Genomic DNA, 16,048 nt, shown 5'->3' with positions numbered 1-16,048 from the left:
GGAATGATATGTTTAAATAATAGTTGAAATGTATGAAAAATAGTAATTTTCTGGGTGGAGCTCCAGTTTAAATGGGACAAAAACAGATAATTTAAATTTTTAAAATGTGAAACATGATAGGGTCACATTCAGAATGTTTTAATATATATTTCGCCCGTCAAAAATAACATCGCGACAATAAAATAACACATCGCCAGCTGCAGTAGTGTTATTGTGAAAAATGTCACGTGATCATACTCCCTAGCAAAATAAAAAGCCCAATCGGACCCGAACGGGGGAAAGTATATATTTACGCAAAATTGCGCAATGTATACGCGATAAAAATACCAGAAATAAAAAGATCTGGAAAAATTAAATAAAATTACATTTAAAATTTTTTTTTTTAGTGAAGAAATTAATTATTAAGGACTTTTCAAATATACCCCCCTTTTGCATGTAACAGAATAGGAAATTACAAGGTATCCCCCCCCCCCCAAAAAAAAAAAACGCAAAAAGGCGTGTTTTTCAAGAAAATCGTAATCATTAAACAAAATTTCAAAAAAATATGAAGTATGAGGGATGATATTTTTAAATAATAGTTGAAATGTATGAAAAATAGTAATTTTCTGGGTGGAGCTCCACTTTAAATGGGACAAAAACAGATAATTTTGACGTCAATTTATTGAATGACCGGTGATAGAACATTAGCTCGACATTGACATGTCAGACAAGATAAATGAAAGAATAACATTTAGTGTGTAATTTGACTTTGATTGCTGCGCATGCCGAGCCTGAAGCGATATCCGGGAGCATTGCGTCAAGTAGAATATATCGATATATATTTATTCAGTTAATTTAAACAATCTATATCATTTGCTTCCGTACTTTACACAATAAATGGCCATTGTAAGATTTAGTTTAATTTTAAATGGCGCCGCCAACGGATTTGAGGCAGATGAGCGTCGAAAACGCTACTGTGAGTGTGTTGCAGTTAATTACTAAGAAACATTAGTTAAAAGCAAGTAGAAATAAATGTTTGGTCATTGTTGAAAGACATAAGTTTGTTTAATTCACTCAATGTATGAATCTGAAATTATTCAATGATGTTTATCATAATTATTAGTAACTAGATGGTACGCGAGCGAAGCGAGCGTACCATCTAGGTCGTGCCCACAGATGGTTCTCGAATACATAATAATTTCAGCGTTAAAAAACTGGCGATTTCAAATGTACGTACTGCAGGGCAATAATACATGTCGTTTACAGGAACGAATAAATAGACACTGTGATTTATGTACTGAACTAAAATTAGCACCCTGGGAATTACTTCCGAAAGAGAAACTTGTCACAAAATGAGACCAATTGTTTAAGTCAAATTTAAACACTTAATTTGTGTTTTGTATGTAACATTAGGGTTGAGGGATGGGAAAGAGGATGGGTGCAAAGAGGAACAATTTTTTAATATATTCTTTATCCATGTAGTAACGAAATATTAATTGTTTTCATGTTTTACAAATAATATACCACTAAACACAGTAAAACATTGCGATGTAATATTTTGTTGAAACTATCACCGTCCTAGTCGATTGAAATAAATAGTATAGTACATGTAACGATACATCACTACGACGTTTATAATATGTTTATATAATGTATATCAATTTGTGAAAACCACCCCTATTCGTGGCAAATCATAAATTCGATTTAATCGTCAATAAATATTAAATTATCTAACTCAACTTAATTAGTAGGCCTAATGGTTTTCAATTGTTTCTTAGAGCCAATTCATACTTAAGTTGGTTCCTAACCCTACCCACCAAAGTTGTTCTGCGTTTAGGGCATGTGATGCACCGTAGGCCTATCCTCTACTGGCTTTACAACGCTACTCATGCCAGTGAGGGAAGGGTGATGATGTCACATGGGTGGTTTAACTGCAATAATAAAGATTTGTACATAATATACGGCGACTGAAAACGCTAGCTCATTATCCGTTAAAAAAAATCTATATCCAACCTCTGCAGCACAGATTGAAAAAAAAAATGGATCGAATTTCTGTTATAAGTATACAGTACTTGCCTTTACGACGCCTGAGGGAATAGACACTTGTGGAACAGAGATTGGAATGTTCCATTCATTCAAATCAATACATTTGCATAAACGTATATTAAATCTATCAAAATAGTATTTTTTAAAGAAAATCGGCCTGTCTTCAACATTATGATACTGTACTCGAGCTGTTCAACCGATTTTCAGCTATTAAAAACAATTATCGTAGGAGGAGATAGGAAAATGCGAAGCCTCCTCGCATTTTTGTGGCGGGTATTTTTCAAGATGGACATCCATTAGACAGTGTATACGACGATCGGAAAACACCCCTATTTGGGGCAAATCGTTGAACCTAAATTCGTTTTAATCGTCAATAACTAATTATCTAACTTAATTTAATTAGTAAACAGGGTTACATCAGGTGGTTAAAATCCGTACCGAAAGTACGAACCAACTTTATATACCATCGAGTAAAAATTCTAAAAGTAAGGCGCGATTTACCGAATTTTGCCCTTACGTAAATTTATATATAGATTGTGTTAAATATAATTGCTTGGTTAGTCTAAACAACGTGGTAATGATGGACGCCATCATCTTGTAGTTGTAGAGTTTGAATAGGACAAACCAGATGAGTTATTATACATAGCTAAAACTGAGTTAAGATTGTGTTATCATGATACAGACTACAGTATTTTCCATAAATCATCAGAATGTATTTTCATTAAGATTGCAAGAATTGTTGCTTAACTTTATATGTGTTAATCTGTTGTAAATTTACTGGTCACGCTTGAGTGATTTCACCTTTTTGAGTAACTTATGGAGTCATAATAAATAGTACTGTATGTTGTTCGTTTAGGCTATGAAAGAAGTCATTGTGATTACTGTTGCAAACCAGCTTGTATTGGCTATTCTGAGTGTCTGTATCTGGCAAAGTAGTAAGTTTCGATAAGAATAGACAAGTTTAACATGTTAACGAAATGTAGTAATGACATGATTATGTTCTTTTATTTGATCAGTTTGATGTATGTTATATTTTAGAATTGAATGAGACTGTGAATAAAACAACTTCATCTCAAACCCGGATACATGTGCTCATTTTAGTCTCCATACAGTCGTCTTGAGCAAATTTCCTACAGCCATAATTTTTAACATTGCATTGGGCACACATGTGTTTACATAACTTTGTTTCAGTTAGAATAATCCTTGTTTTAATAATTTTTATGTTTGTAATGGTTATTTTTCAAATAGTTTTTTCTTTTAACATTTCTTTTTTCAATTTAACTTTATCAATTGCAGTATTTATTTATAATTTTGTTTTAGCAAGCAAAACATACCTAAATTGTCAGACAAAATGATTTTTGGTTAAAATTAACCGTTTCTTTTGTCTTTTTATAAGTGAATTAATTATTTTTGTTGATTCTTTTCCTACAGAAGTGAATAACTTTAATAAAACTGCAAAATGATCTATTCAAAGTCTGATTTTATTAATCTTTATTTGTTTATGCTTTTGTGGACAATACGGTACATCTTTAAAAAATGAACTTTACGGTACATATTATGACACAAATAAGAAAGATTTACGTATGTCAATCCTTTTAACTGTATTATTTTTTAATAATAGATAATATTATTACTCAATAAATCTTATATAATGATGATAAGCACATTAAGTCTCATTTTCGAATGTCAACAAAATGATTAATACCAAGTATAGAACGTGTACCTTGCTGCCGCCGCCGATTAGTTGAACACAAACGGAGCGCCACAGTGCCCTCTATGTTTTGGTCGAAGTTTTTCGCTATGATTTAAGCATTTGCTTTTACACAGATGACAAAGTGAACTGTAGGTGTTTCCATCAGTTCCACAGACTACCATACTGTAGGTCAACCATTCGATGTCTGGTGAAACCATATTGGTAATTATATCGAGTTGGGCGTCTTCCTCTTGACAATCAAAACATGTTAATTCTTCTACAAAAATGTTGATAATACATAAATGAAAATAATAATAACAATGGCATAATGATTTGTATTAGATATTTTTTATCCTTTAACCTATTAGTTAACCATTCTTCATCTAGATTATTAAAAAACTTCAACTATAACTTACTCTGACTGTTACATTCACCTTCATAAGCAAAATCAAGACAAGCATTAGTTGAAGCAGCCTTTATCAACTCACATGCATTGCTGTAAGTATGGTTGTCGTTACCACAGAGTGGTGTGTATGTGCTTGGACAGACGTCAACAGGAGCAGTTGGTTCACGCGCAAACTTATCGATCACATTGGCTATCGAAGGAATGTTATCAATATTTCGCTTGTTACGGTACGATGACCTTTGTCTCCCGCTTTCACCCCTTTGATTTCTGGTGCGAGTAGTTGGGATGGTAAGTGTAGGCCTAGTTTCTGGGTTGTTTTGCGTTGGTGCAGTTTCTGGTCTGTTTTGACGGGGTATATTTGGTCGACGTGGACCATTATTAATTGAATTTTCCGGTGAAGTTCCTTGAATAAGGGCCGTTCTTGAAAAAGGTAAGCCACCACGTGGTGCACCTTGCCATGAGTTCCAGCTGTACCAACTATACCATTGATACCAGCTATCACGAGTACCTGTCCAACCCGTGGGTATGGTACCAGTACGCCAACTGTCTGACCATCCAACTGGTTGTGCATTCCAATTGTTATTAAACCATCCGTCATTTGGTACTGTAGACCAGGAATTGAGTGGTTGCATACCAGTATTCCATGAGTTGTCAAACCAACTTGAACCTGAATACAAATTGAATTGACACTGTTTGAAGTTGGATGATATTCTATTTTCTATCTATTATTATTTGTAATTAAAATAGTTAAATTTAAACTAAAGCATAATCAATTTTCACAAAATGAAAGAAGGAAAAACTTACGTCGAAACCACCTGTTAGACCAAATTTGAGCACGGACGTGTGTACAAATACACGCAAACACTAACACGTATACCAGTAGTTTCATCTTCTGGACTGAAAGTAAAATAATTATAATGTTTTAACACTAATATTTGCTCAGTATCAAGAAAAAGTCCATAATAAGCATGTTGTGTACCACATGCTTGATGCTTGTATTATGTAAGGTTAGGTTATTTTTATACGAGACATTTGGGATACATGTTATCACAGTATTTTCGTATGATACTAGACAGTATTGAAAATATGCTGCTTTTAAAGGTAAATTGCTCCAAAGCAACGTTTGACAACAAAAATATCCAATATTCAAATTTTTTCTTTCGACAACAAAGTAAAATAAAAAATATCAGTAGGTCCAATGCAATCTACGATAATAAATATGAGAAATACAATTGCTCATCTCTTCAATAATAGGCCTACATCAAAAGATTGAAGAGGCAACAAACTAATTGATCTTTAAAATTATTCTGACTTTTTATTTACAATAACAAAATAATGTAAAAAAATACAATTGCTCATCTCTCCAAAAAAATTACAAACGTGGAAAGATTAATTAAACAGGCAGGACAATCATGTAAGAGGCACCGATCGAATCACCATTCATGTGATAGTCCTAAGTTGACGATGACATTTCCAGATCTGTTAGTTCGAGTGAAAGGTGTTGAGAAAGATTTGCTGTGTCTGCGGTTGTATTTGTGGGGAATAACGTGATTTAGACGGTGTCTCTCTCTGACTTTAGTTTAGTGAGGTACCTCCTGCTAATCCCCAGCAATCGGTCCACAGGAAAGCCCGGGCCCCGGGACTCCAGTAGCATGAACCTAACTGCACGTTGTTATTTAAGCCAGTGAACCAGGATATGCATAATCAATAACTGATCTAATATCAGTAAAATATAAGATTAAATAAAAATGAAAAACTACCTTACCGCAATTATAGGCTACCTAACGATGTTATTTGAAGCAGATACCAATAGATTGTAGTTGTTGATCAACAGTTCGATTTTATATAAGATTTTCAATAGTGTTTCCGGTGATTGTTAGCAATAGAAGTCCAATTCTAAAATTGTTTGGGGAATTTTAGTTGGCAAAGAATATAACTTTGTTTTATACTCATCTACTCTGAATTGGATTCTTCCTAATATGGTTATCATCTTTGTACCAATAAGTATGTGCATGCAATACACACAAATCTGTTGAGACATGTATGATCTGACTTTTTGCAACGAATGTGAGAGTGTTTTTAATAAATAAAGTATAATAATGATTAAATACTAACAGAGCCAAAGATTGAATATCAAAAGTGACCCGAACAGCAGTCTACTTATCGCGTTACGTTACAACATTAAATTGCATATGTATTATTTATTTATTTATATTATATATTATTATTATATATGGTTTTATTCTTATTTTAATTTTCTATTTTGTTTAGAATTTATTTTGTATAGAAATTGTCTAATTGTTTCCCTTTGTAGTCTCAATCCACTTTTATTTCATTTCTATTTTCAGTTGTACGGATAAATTTAAATTAAAAACTATATTATTGTGAATGTTAACTTCAATAAACAAGGCCATATACATGGCTGCTATCGCGTGCTTAAATTTGAGTTAGTGTTTGCCAACCGACCAACCATCCGACCAACCGACCGACATAGTGAGCTGTAGAGTAGAGTAAACATACTACAGCGGATGCTGCAATTTGCTTTAAAGGAGAATTGTTGATGAAAAATTAATGAAAAAGAGGTGGCAAGAGGCGAAAACCAAGGACTGGAAAGAGAAATCCCTACATGGAGTTTCTTGGAGATGGCTTATGAATGTTTTTTTTTTATTGAAGAAGAAGACAGAAGAACGAATGCGATAAAATACAGTATAGCTCAGAAACACCGTTATGTAGATTGTGTGGAGACTGTACTAAAACTGTAAAACATAATTATTATCAGTGGATTCAAGATGCTCGCCCAGAGAGAGTATAGAAAGCCTGATGACAAGGTGACGATGATGATTGCGGGTACACTGGCGGAATCGAATGTACTGACAAATGGTATGATCATCAGCCATTAGCAGTCACAGAGAAGAAAAACATTCAAATTACTTGGGACATGACAGTTTACACGGATAAGAAAATAAAACACAATCGACCATCCTGGAAACAGCACACATTGTTGAGGAAACTGTTATATGTATCTAAGCTTATTTAGTTTCGTTTCCCAACGGTGAGACTCGATCTCGGTACCACTGAGCCATACACAACTGACTAAAAGTTGTAGAAAGATTCCCCCGTGTATTTACGACAGTAACCACTTTCGTGCAGATAGATTATTAAATACCGCAATGAATTATAATTTTTTACTATGATGACATCTTTCAATATATAAAAAGATGATTCACTGTCAAACCTAATTTGTTTGATTGTCGAAATTATAAAAAAGAAATTTACTATGCAATCAATGATGACTTAATCCACTTTTGTTCTCTTAATTCCATAATAAATCATACATATGATACATACACTTCAAGAAAATGAAATGAAAAATAGGTGTTCCTGAGCATTCTAACGATCTACAGTATATTAATTTAACAATGTAGCATATTTTCACCATTTTGTTAACTTACACGTGCGTAGCCTGTCACTTTTGACGTGCTCGTATAACGTAATTTCGAGTTGATAATTAAATATGATGATATTATTAAAGAAAGGTTGTAAAACAGAAATCGGGAAGAAAGAGTGCGTATTGACGTTTAATGCGCATTTTTTAAAAGCTTTTATCATATGAAAATGTCGGTCAAAATCTGTGTCGTTTTCTCATCTCATCTAAAAATGTTTTTAAAACCGCTTCGAATAAAGCTAATATATAAAGCACAATAACTGACATAAAAATGAATACGAATTGGTCGCTTACGCGAGGTAATTTATCATGCAAAAAACAAATTTTAATTTAAAAAAAAAGTGGCCGTAGCCGTTTACGGGATGTACCAAATGCGATAATTAGATAGGAAGAACAAACGGGTTTTTAAAAGTACGGCCGTTAAGGGAGGTGGCCGCTTAAGGGAAGTGGTGACAAAAATAAATAAATGAATAAGAAGTTATAAATAATGTTAAGATTAATATTTATATTCTCGAATAGATGTACCTAGTTTCAATTATGACAGCATGCTGCTGAGGGTAAACTGCATTCAAACAGATACATTGAACAGTCGACAGACAAAAAAATGCTGATTACAAATAACATTGAATAAATGAACGATAGAATGAGATCGAATCATTATGAAACGGAAATAACGAAAACTCGATGTCTAGACAAAGTGGAAAGTCTGTGGCGGCTTTGAAGTGCAATTTATGTTAGGCTAAGTATACTTGAGTTACACCTCTTAATTCTCAAATGAGCTGCAGATGCGCATGCTCTGCAGGGACAAAATAATGCAATCGAAATTTTATCTTGACAGATCTGAATGCGTGCTTGGATATGTCTAAATCATGGAAGACGGAGATTACTCAATTTCCATTTGTTCATATTAATTCTGTTCCATAATGCTTTGTTCATTTGTATAGGAAAACAGAGCAGGATTAACTTTAAAATTCATCTTATTGCATATTAAGGTAGACACGCGAAAGCACATGGAACCGCCCGCTAGATTATTTTCCAATTAGATTCATCGGGTACTCTCGGTAAAATACAAGGTCTGTGATTTCCATTCTCTGATTAAGTCGATCTGATAACGCACAGTTTAATTCTGTCAGAGAATTATAAGTCTGAATGCATGACTGTATAAGTTGAACTATTTAATATAGAAAGACTCTCTCTGTTTACTTTTTTTCCAAAATAGAAATTATGTTATTTATTTCTCTAAACCCGTATAAAGAGTCAGCATGACACCAGAGTTGCACATCGTAAGTTACCGCGCGATGTTTATGATGGTATGACTGATAAATTTGAAACCAACAAACAATTGTCAATGAAAACTTGACACATGTATGTTTAATATCAAAGGTCAACTTTTTAGAAAAGTTAAAAACACTCGAATTTAGTTTGAGAATTATCATTATTATAGAATTAAGTTAGGCCTACTGTTATAACAATATTAGTATTTATTATACATTTCTACAGAGGCAAGATCGAGTGTCCAAATCTGTTCATGATTCATTTATACATGTTATTTTATTTCATCTCAAAGGATTAGATGTCTGAATTATAGTTAAGTATTGATTTCTTTTCTTGACTGATTATACCGATGCTAATTCAATGTTGACAACTTCTATTAAGAAGTTAACGACCCTGGTAGACCCTGTCATTTCATTATCAAGATATTTCATTGTAAACACACCGAATTCATGAATCTCCGGTGAGTTGACAATGGTAATATATACTGTAATACTAACTAAATTTCGTAGAATAATTATAAATATTTTACTTATAAAGCTACATTCACTGAAATCAATTGAACTCTTTTTTTAACAAAACGGTGCCATCTTTCATTTCGTTAAATGGAAACGCGAATGTAGCTTAATTCATTCAAGTTACATACATAAATATCTATCTATCTATCTATCTATCTATCTATCTATCTATCTATCTATCTATCTATCTATCTATCTATCTATCTATAATTGTGCTATATTTACGCTTCGTAAATGTTTTTCAAACAATGATATTGCCTAGATGTAGTGTAGGCTAAAAAGCACGTTTGAGAACAAATGAAATACTTGGCTCGTGATCATCATTTTCACAAATTACTAAACTTTTTTTCCGTCTGCCAAAATTACTCAGCATGTAGCGTGACGAAATTTGTTATTGTTGATAGATACACAATTTTACTCTGCATCATAATCTGAACAGTTGTTGTGGCACTAAACTATGACAAATTAGCTGATAATAATTGGATAAATTCTGGATACAAATATATTTTCAGGGTCAGAGTCTAAGCTGGTTTTTTGGGACTATTTTTCTCTGATAATAAAAATATTATGTCTTTTGTTATCACATAATTGAAATCTTCGCCGTTCACATTTCTCGTATAATGTAAGTTATTCTAACGTTTTATTAAACAAAAATGGCAAATGTAGGCCTACATTGTGCATTAAACAACCATTTTGAATGTGTTTCTTTAGAAATCAAAATTAGCCTAAACAGTTAATGTTGACACATGTTAAAGATGTTAAGATACTAATATATTTTATATTACTGTTGAACTATTATTCTTTTATTTTGTGATAAACATACATTATTTTGTTTTCTATACGAGGATATGTGCCAATATGATCAATATGTTATGCTTTAAAAGATATCTTAACATTGTAAAAACACATGTGTTTTACATTTTTATATTTCTGTGAATTTAGTGAAAAATAAAAGTGTTAAAAACAAAAAAGTTATTAACATAACATTACTTCAAATAATACAGCATTTAAATGAGTCTGATACTGTAGACTGATATTTTAATTAAAATATTAATTTATTATTAATTTCTATAATTTCAATTTTCTCAATACATTATAATAATAAATAATAATCTTGTTATACCGATATTGGTCTCTTAACGTCTTCAATACTCAGATACGCAATACTGGTGTAATCTGGTGTCAAATACCGTTCACATTTCAAAGTTAATATTTCCCCTTTAAGATGGATTTTACCATACATGACATAATTAAATTAGTTTCTTACTGACTAAATAGTTATGCGGCCTTATTGGATCGAGAGAAACTGAACTTATATAAAACTTTCTTAATATCATTAATTATTAAATAAATAAAAACTAGCTAAGCATTACAAATCATATGTGTCAAAGTCAAATCCTGAAATACGTGCAAATACTTTATAAACTAGAAAGGCACTCTAAGAGTGCATACCTCCGCCTACTGTAAAATTCTCCTACATAAGATTTCTCCGGTAACAAATTAATATATATATATATATATATGTGTGTGTCTTAATGCTGTTTGTGATTTACGCTAATTTCACTACAAGCATGTGTATGTGAGTTTGGCGTAATGGTTATGTAACAAGCCTTTCAATTAACAATAGCTTCAGTTGACTAACGATAGAACAGCAACGCGAAAATCAAACGAGTGAATTTGAAAAGAAATAGGTTTTTAAACTACTCGCATCAAAAAACGTGCATATTAAATCAAATTATGTTTGAAAATTACAAATCACAAATTATAAATCTTGCCTCTTGTACAAAAATGAAGTTTTTTGGACAAGTAGTTCTCGAGAAAATGCAATTTCAGTTTACTTGATACTTTAAGACTGCTCGCCGGCTTTTGAAAAATTCTGTCCTATCTTTTAACACTATCAGGTCTGAAAAGTATACTCAAAAAGTGGTCTGACCACATATCTATCTGGTGGTGGTGTATTAGACTGTGTAACAAGGGATCAAATTTGCTCTTAATTATCGATTAACATACAGAAGACAATGATCAAGGAAACTAAATATTTATATCTTTGTAAAGCTGAATTTATACTGAACAGGATTATGGCAGTTATTTTGACTATCTAAGGTATTTTAGGGTGGTTTTTCGTAGTTTTATGATACTTTTACTAGGCCAGCAAAGTAGCTTGATTACCTTTCACCAAGCTGTTTATTGTACTTCCTTTATTGATCTGTTAGCTTTTTAAAACACAATTGAAACAATGGTTAACCTGAGTTTGAGCCTAGCCTCAGCGACTTTTACTAAGACTATGGAAGAATCAAGTTTTTGTGAGTCCTTAATGCGAAGATATCACATCGGATACTGGATTTCAATATTTTCTACACCCAATTACTTCAACGCCAAGGTGTAAAAAGAATTCCAGACCATCAAGAGGAAATGTTTCGCCAAAATACTGCGATTCTGTAACTCAGAATACAAAAAATAGAACATTTGATATTGGTATACAGGCACCGATAAGTTGAGATCAAACCCCATTACTGAAGAACAAGATTAAAAGCTGTGAGGACAAAATTGCTGAATCTAAAAGGAAGTTGCAAGAGTACCAAGATGTTAACTCTAATTTCGTTCAGCTTGCATCATCTTTTAAGGAGCTATGTGAGCGAAATGCCTCTTTGGAAACTCAGATTACCGGCCTTCAAGCTTTATTAACAACAGAAAAGGAGTTTCATACAGCTTCTCATCCCATTAGCAATTCTGTAATGTGTAAGTCAAACCCACAGCCTACTGCACTACACAACTCTTTTAATCCTTTACAGAATTAGTTATTTGAGTCTCCAGCCTTAGGTTCTGAAAAAAATCATGCAGCTGAAAAATTACAGTCTGATATTACCATACAGAATAAAAGAAATCTAATAATTGGCGACTCAATGCTGAAATTAGTCAAGACTAAGGGTCTGTGTGACACAGCAGTGAAGACACTACGCGGTGCTATCACAACTCAGGTTTCTGATACTTTGGATCAAATGGATTTGGACAAAGTACACAATGTCATATTGCACGTTGGCACAAATGATTGCAGTGAGCTGAACTTTAAATTAGATCAGTTAAAGGAGGATTTCAGTGATCTTATGGTTCGTTTGAGGCATAAAACATCTGGTAACATCTATGTTTGAAGTATTTGCCCGCGTTTGGATGATCCAGAAATAAATATGAGAGTGCTAGAAGCAAATAAGATTCTGAAATCAGTTTATGGAAATTGTTTTATAGACCACACTCTGGCATTCTCTTCCGAGCAAGGATATGATGCTTCCAAATTTACACGCCATGGTCTCCACCTTAACAAATATGGAACATCTACACTGATAAAGCGTATCAATAAAGTAGTGTCTATTCTCTTCCCAGTAAAGAGACAAGAGCGCACAAAATCAGCGAATGTTCGATGTCACTACTGTAGCGAAAGTGGCCATACACATAGAGGGTGTCGGCATGGAGGTCCAGTTACCTGCTGGAAATGCAAGCAGAGTGGACATAAAGCAAAGCTATGCCAAGTTCAAGACATGCGAAATTGAGTTATTGGCAAAGAAGATATAGCCGACACAAACTTAATGGTGTTAAATGATCAAGAAAGAAATGTAAATATATTCAATGTTAATGCTTGACAACCAATTATTAATGCTGAATGTACTTATGATAATAGTTTAAGTAATAATGTAAACCAAAGTGATTTTAAGATAGATTCAAAATTAGGTTCTGATAGTAAAAACAAGCTAAACATATTCTATTGCAATGTAAGAAGTGTTAAATATAAGTTGCATGATATAAATTCTCGATTTAATTCTTCATTTTATGATATTATATCTATGACAGAAACATGGCTTGACAATTCCATTTATGATAGTCAAATATTTAATAACGATTATATAGTTTTTAGAAAGGATAGAAACTCACATGGTGGGGGAGTACTTATTGCTGTAAAAACATCATTACAACCATCTGAGTGTCATGAACTAAATGATAATATACTTGAGTTATTGTGGTTAGAGTGTTACACTGGTATTGGGAAAATTCTTATTAGGTGTATATTACAGACCACCATTTTTTTCATTTTCATTTCATTTCTTTATTCGACAACAAGCGGTCCAGGGGTTGCGACAGCAACAGAGCGCCATAACACATTTGTGTCCGCAACCCCTGTAACATACAACTTAATACAAGTTAAAATTAATATAAAATATACAGATTATATAAAAAATTTAATTATTTAGTATTTCTGTGTAACACAATTTAAAATACACCTATACAATTAAAATAAAGTTAGCGTTTATCAAGCAGATAGTTTTTCCAATATTCAATACACAAATGCTTTATATACCAATTTAGAAAAAGTACAAAGAAAAATGACTCAGTACAAATGGGTTTCGCTTATTGATGATTTTAATATACATATTGAATGGAATGATATACAGGTAGATAAAAGTAGTGGTTTAACTAGCCTAGCGAATGTTTTTTTAGATGCAACAGATTCTGCTGGGTTAGTTCAAGTCTTAAAACAACCATCGTATATTACACGTGATAGTAAAGGACATTTCTTAGATTTAGTATTTGTTTCTAATCCACTACTGATTGAAAAATGTCGTAAAATTTATAATTTTGAATCATGTGATCATGAAGCAGTTGAGATCTCTGTTAAAGTGTCGTATAAACGTGCTAAGGACATAACTAAAACGGTATATGCTCTTAAAAAAGCTGATTTTTCAAAAATGCACACTATATTAGATAATTTTAATTGGGAGAATTGTTTTCAATTTAATGATATTAGTGAAATATGGGAAAGTATTTCCAGTAATATCAATTTTGCAATATAAAAATCTGTACCAACTAAGAAATGTAAAAAATCGAAATCTTTTCCCTGGATAACTCCAGATATCAAAAAGCTTTGTACAAAGAAAAGAAAGTTGTACAAAATGGCTAAACAAGTAGGAATTGAAGAAAGCATAACTAAATTCAAATCTTGTAGCAGGGAATTCAAAAAGTCAATATATTGTAGCCATCGGGATTATGTTGTAAATATTTCAAACAAAGCTACAACTGATATAAAACAATTCTGGGCGTATATAAGGTCTATAAAAAATGACTCAGATGTTATTAGCTTTAAGATAAATAACACAATGGTGATGCTAAGGTGTTGGCTAATCTTTTCAACACACAATTTGTAAACAACTTTTGCATAGATAATGATCAGCATTGTGATTTGGATACAATAGATTGTCTTACCAACTTTGAATGTGAACCATTTGTGATGCCTGAGGTATTTTATGCCCTCTCACAGTTAATTGTACCTATCCAAATCACCAGGACCTGATTGCTTGCTTCCAAGATTCCTAAAGTCATGTAAGGCACAATTGGCTAATGTTTTATGTACATTCTTTAATTTAACTGTACAAAAAGGTATTTTACCAAGACAATGGAAGGATGCAAATGTTGTACCTATTTTCAAAAGAAATGTAAAACTCAAAGACGAAATGAAAAGCTATCGCCCAGTGTCTTTAACTCCCATAATTTGTAAGATTATTGAGAAATTGCTTTGTTATCGCTTAAGGGAATATCTAGAATATAATAATATCCTTTCAGAAAATCAGTTTGGGTTTAGACAAATGTATAGTACTGAACTTTTACTTTCAAAGGTTTTTCATTCATGGGCACAGAGCTTAGAACTTAAAGGCTGTAAACATATTGATATTATTTTTCTTGATTTTTCGTCTGCATTTGATAAGGTGTCTCATAAAAGATTAATTAAGAAACTTAATAACTGTGGCATTGGTGGAAACACTAATGCATGGATTACAGATTTTCTTTCAAATAGACGCCAAAGGGTTATTTACAGAGGAGAAAAGTCAGAGTGGGTAAATGTTACTTCAGGGTACAACAAGGCTCAGTTTTGGGCCCTCTTTTATTTTTTATTTACGTAAGTGATATTGTAAATAATATTTCTTCTTCACTTTTTCAATTTGCTGATGATCACACATTATCACGTCCTATTTATAACAATAATGATTGTAAATTGCTTCAAAAGGATTTAGATTTAATTGCTAAATGGGCAAATGTAAACAAACTTCCCTTAAATCCTGTCAAATGCGCAGTAATGCATGTTACAAGATGTAAAGAGATAGTTAACTGGGATTATACCATAGAATAAGACAATATTCCTGAAGTTACAGAATTTAAATTTCTAGGTGTATATGTAAATAGTTTGTTGTCGTGTCATACACAAGTTAATTTTATATGTTTTAAAGCAAGCAGATTGCTTGGTTTCATTTCAAAATGTAGCATATTAATTTTTATAAAGATCTTGTAATTATTTTTTGAGTAATCCTGCTAACAAACAAACAAACAAATGAAAGCACTCAGAAACTGAGTGAAGTACTTGGCAAAATATATCCACTGACTCGGAGCATGTTGAAAGATAAATTGTTTTGCTTTAGGTATTAGCTTTACATTGTTAAAATCTTGCTGGGGTTAACAATTATGTTTAAATAATGTTTTCATACAAACAACTCCGGCATTGCAACAATGACCTTTCTAAAATTAAGATTGACCAGAATAATGATCGAGGAGTGTCTTGAAGCTGTACCGATTTGCCGCACCTCTGCCTTAACCCATGTAGTAAGCTTAACCGCTTGACCAGTCGACTAATGTTTTGGTCCATATCAAAG

At 32.5% G+C, this 16,048-nt stretch overlaps 1 protein-coding gene across 2 annotated transcripts in view; it reads right to left on the bottom strand.

Moving 5' to 3' along the window:
* Positions 1-3,490: 3,490 nt before the first annotated feature.
* Positions 3,491-16,048, bottom strand: part of LOC140058708 (uncharacterized) — a 31,439-nt gene continuing 18,881 nt past the window's right edge. The window contains exons 1-4 of one of the 2 annotated variants that reach the window (XM_072104424.1): positions 5,890-5,994; positions 4,929-5,021; positions 4,135-4,791; positions 3,491-3,995 (exon numbers count right to left, since the gene is read on the bottom strand). In XM_072104424.1, the coding sequence (XP_071960525.1) occupies positions 3,766-3,995; positions 4,135-4,791; positions 4,929-5,013 (972 nt within the window). In that variant the 5' untranslated portion in view covers positions 5,014-5,021; positions 5,890-5,994 and the 3' untranslated portion in view covers positions 3,491-3,765. Of the gene's footprint in view, positions 3,996-4,134; positions 4,792-4,928; positions 5,022-5,889; positions 5,995-16,048 lie in introns of those variants that run through there. The other variant, XM_072104425.1, reaches the window with a different exon arrangement.

This window comes from Antedon mediterranea, chromosome 9 (assembly GCF_964355755.1).
Source record: "Antedon mediterranea chromosome 9, ecAntMedi1.1, whole genome shotgun sequence".
Taxonomy (NCBI): domain Eukaryota; kingdom Metazoa; phylum Echinodermata; class Crinoidea; order Comatulida; family Antedonidae; genus Antedon; species Antedon mediterranea.
The sequence above is the reverse complement of the archived record's forward strand: the minus strand, read 5'-3'. Positions and strand labels throughout refer to the sequence as shown.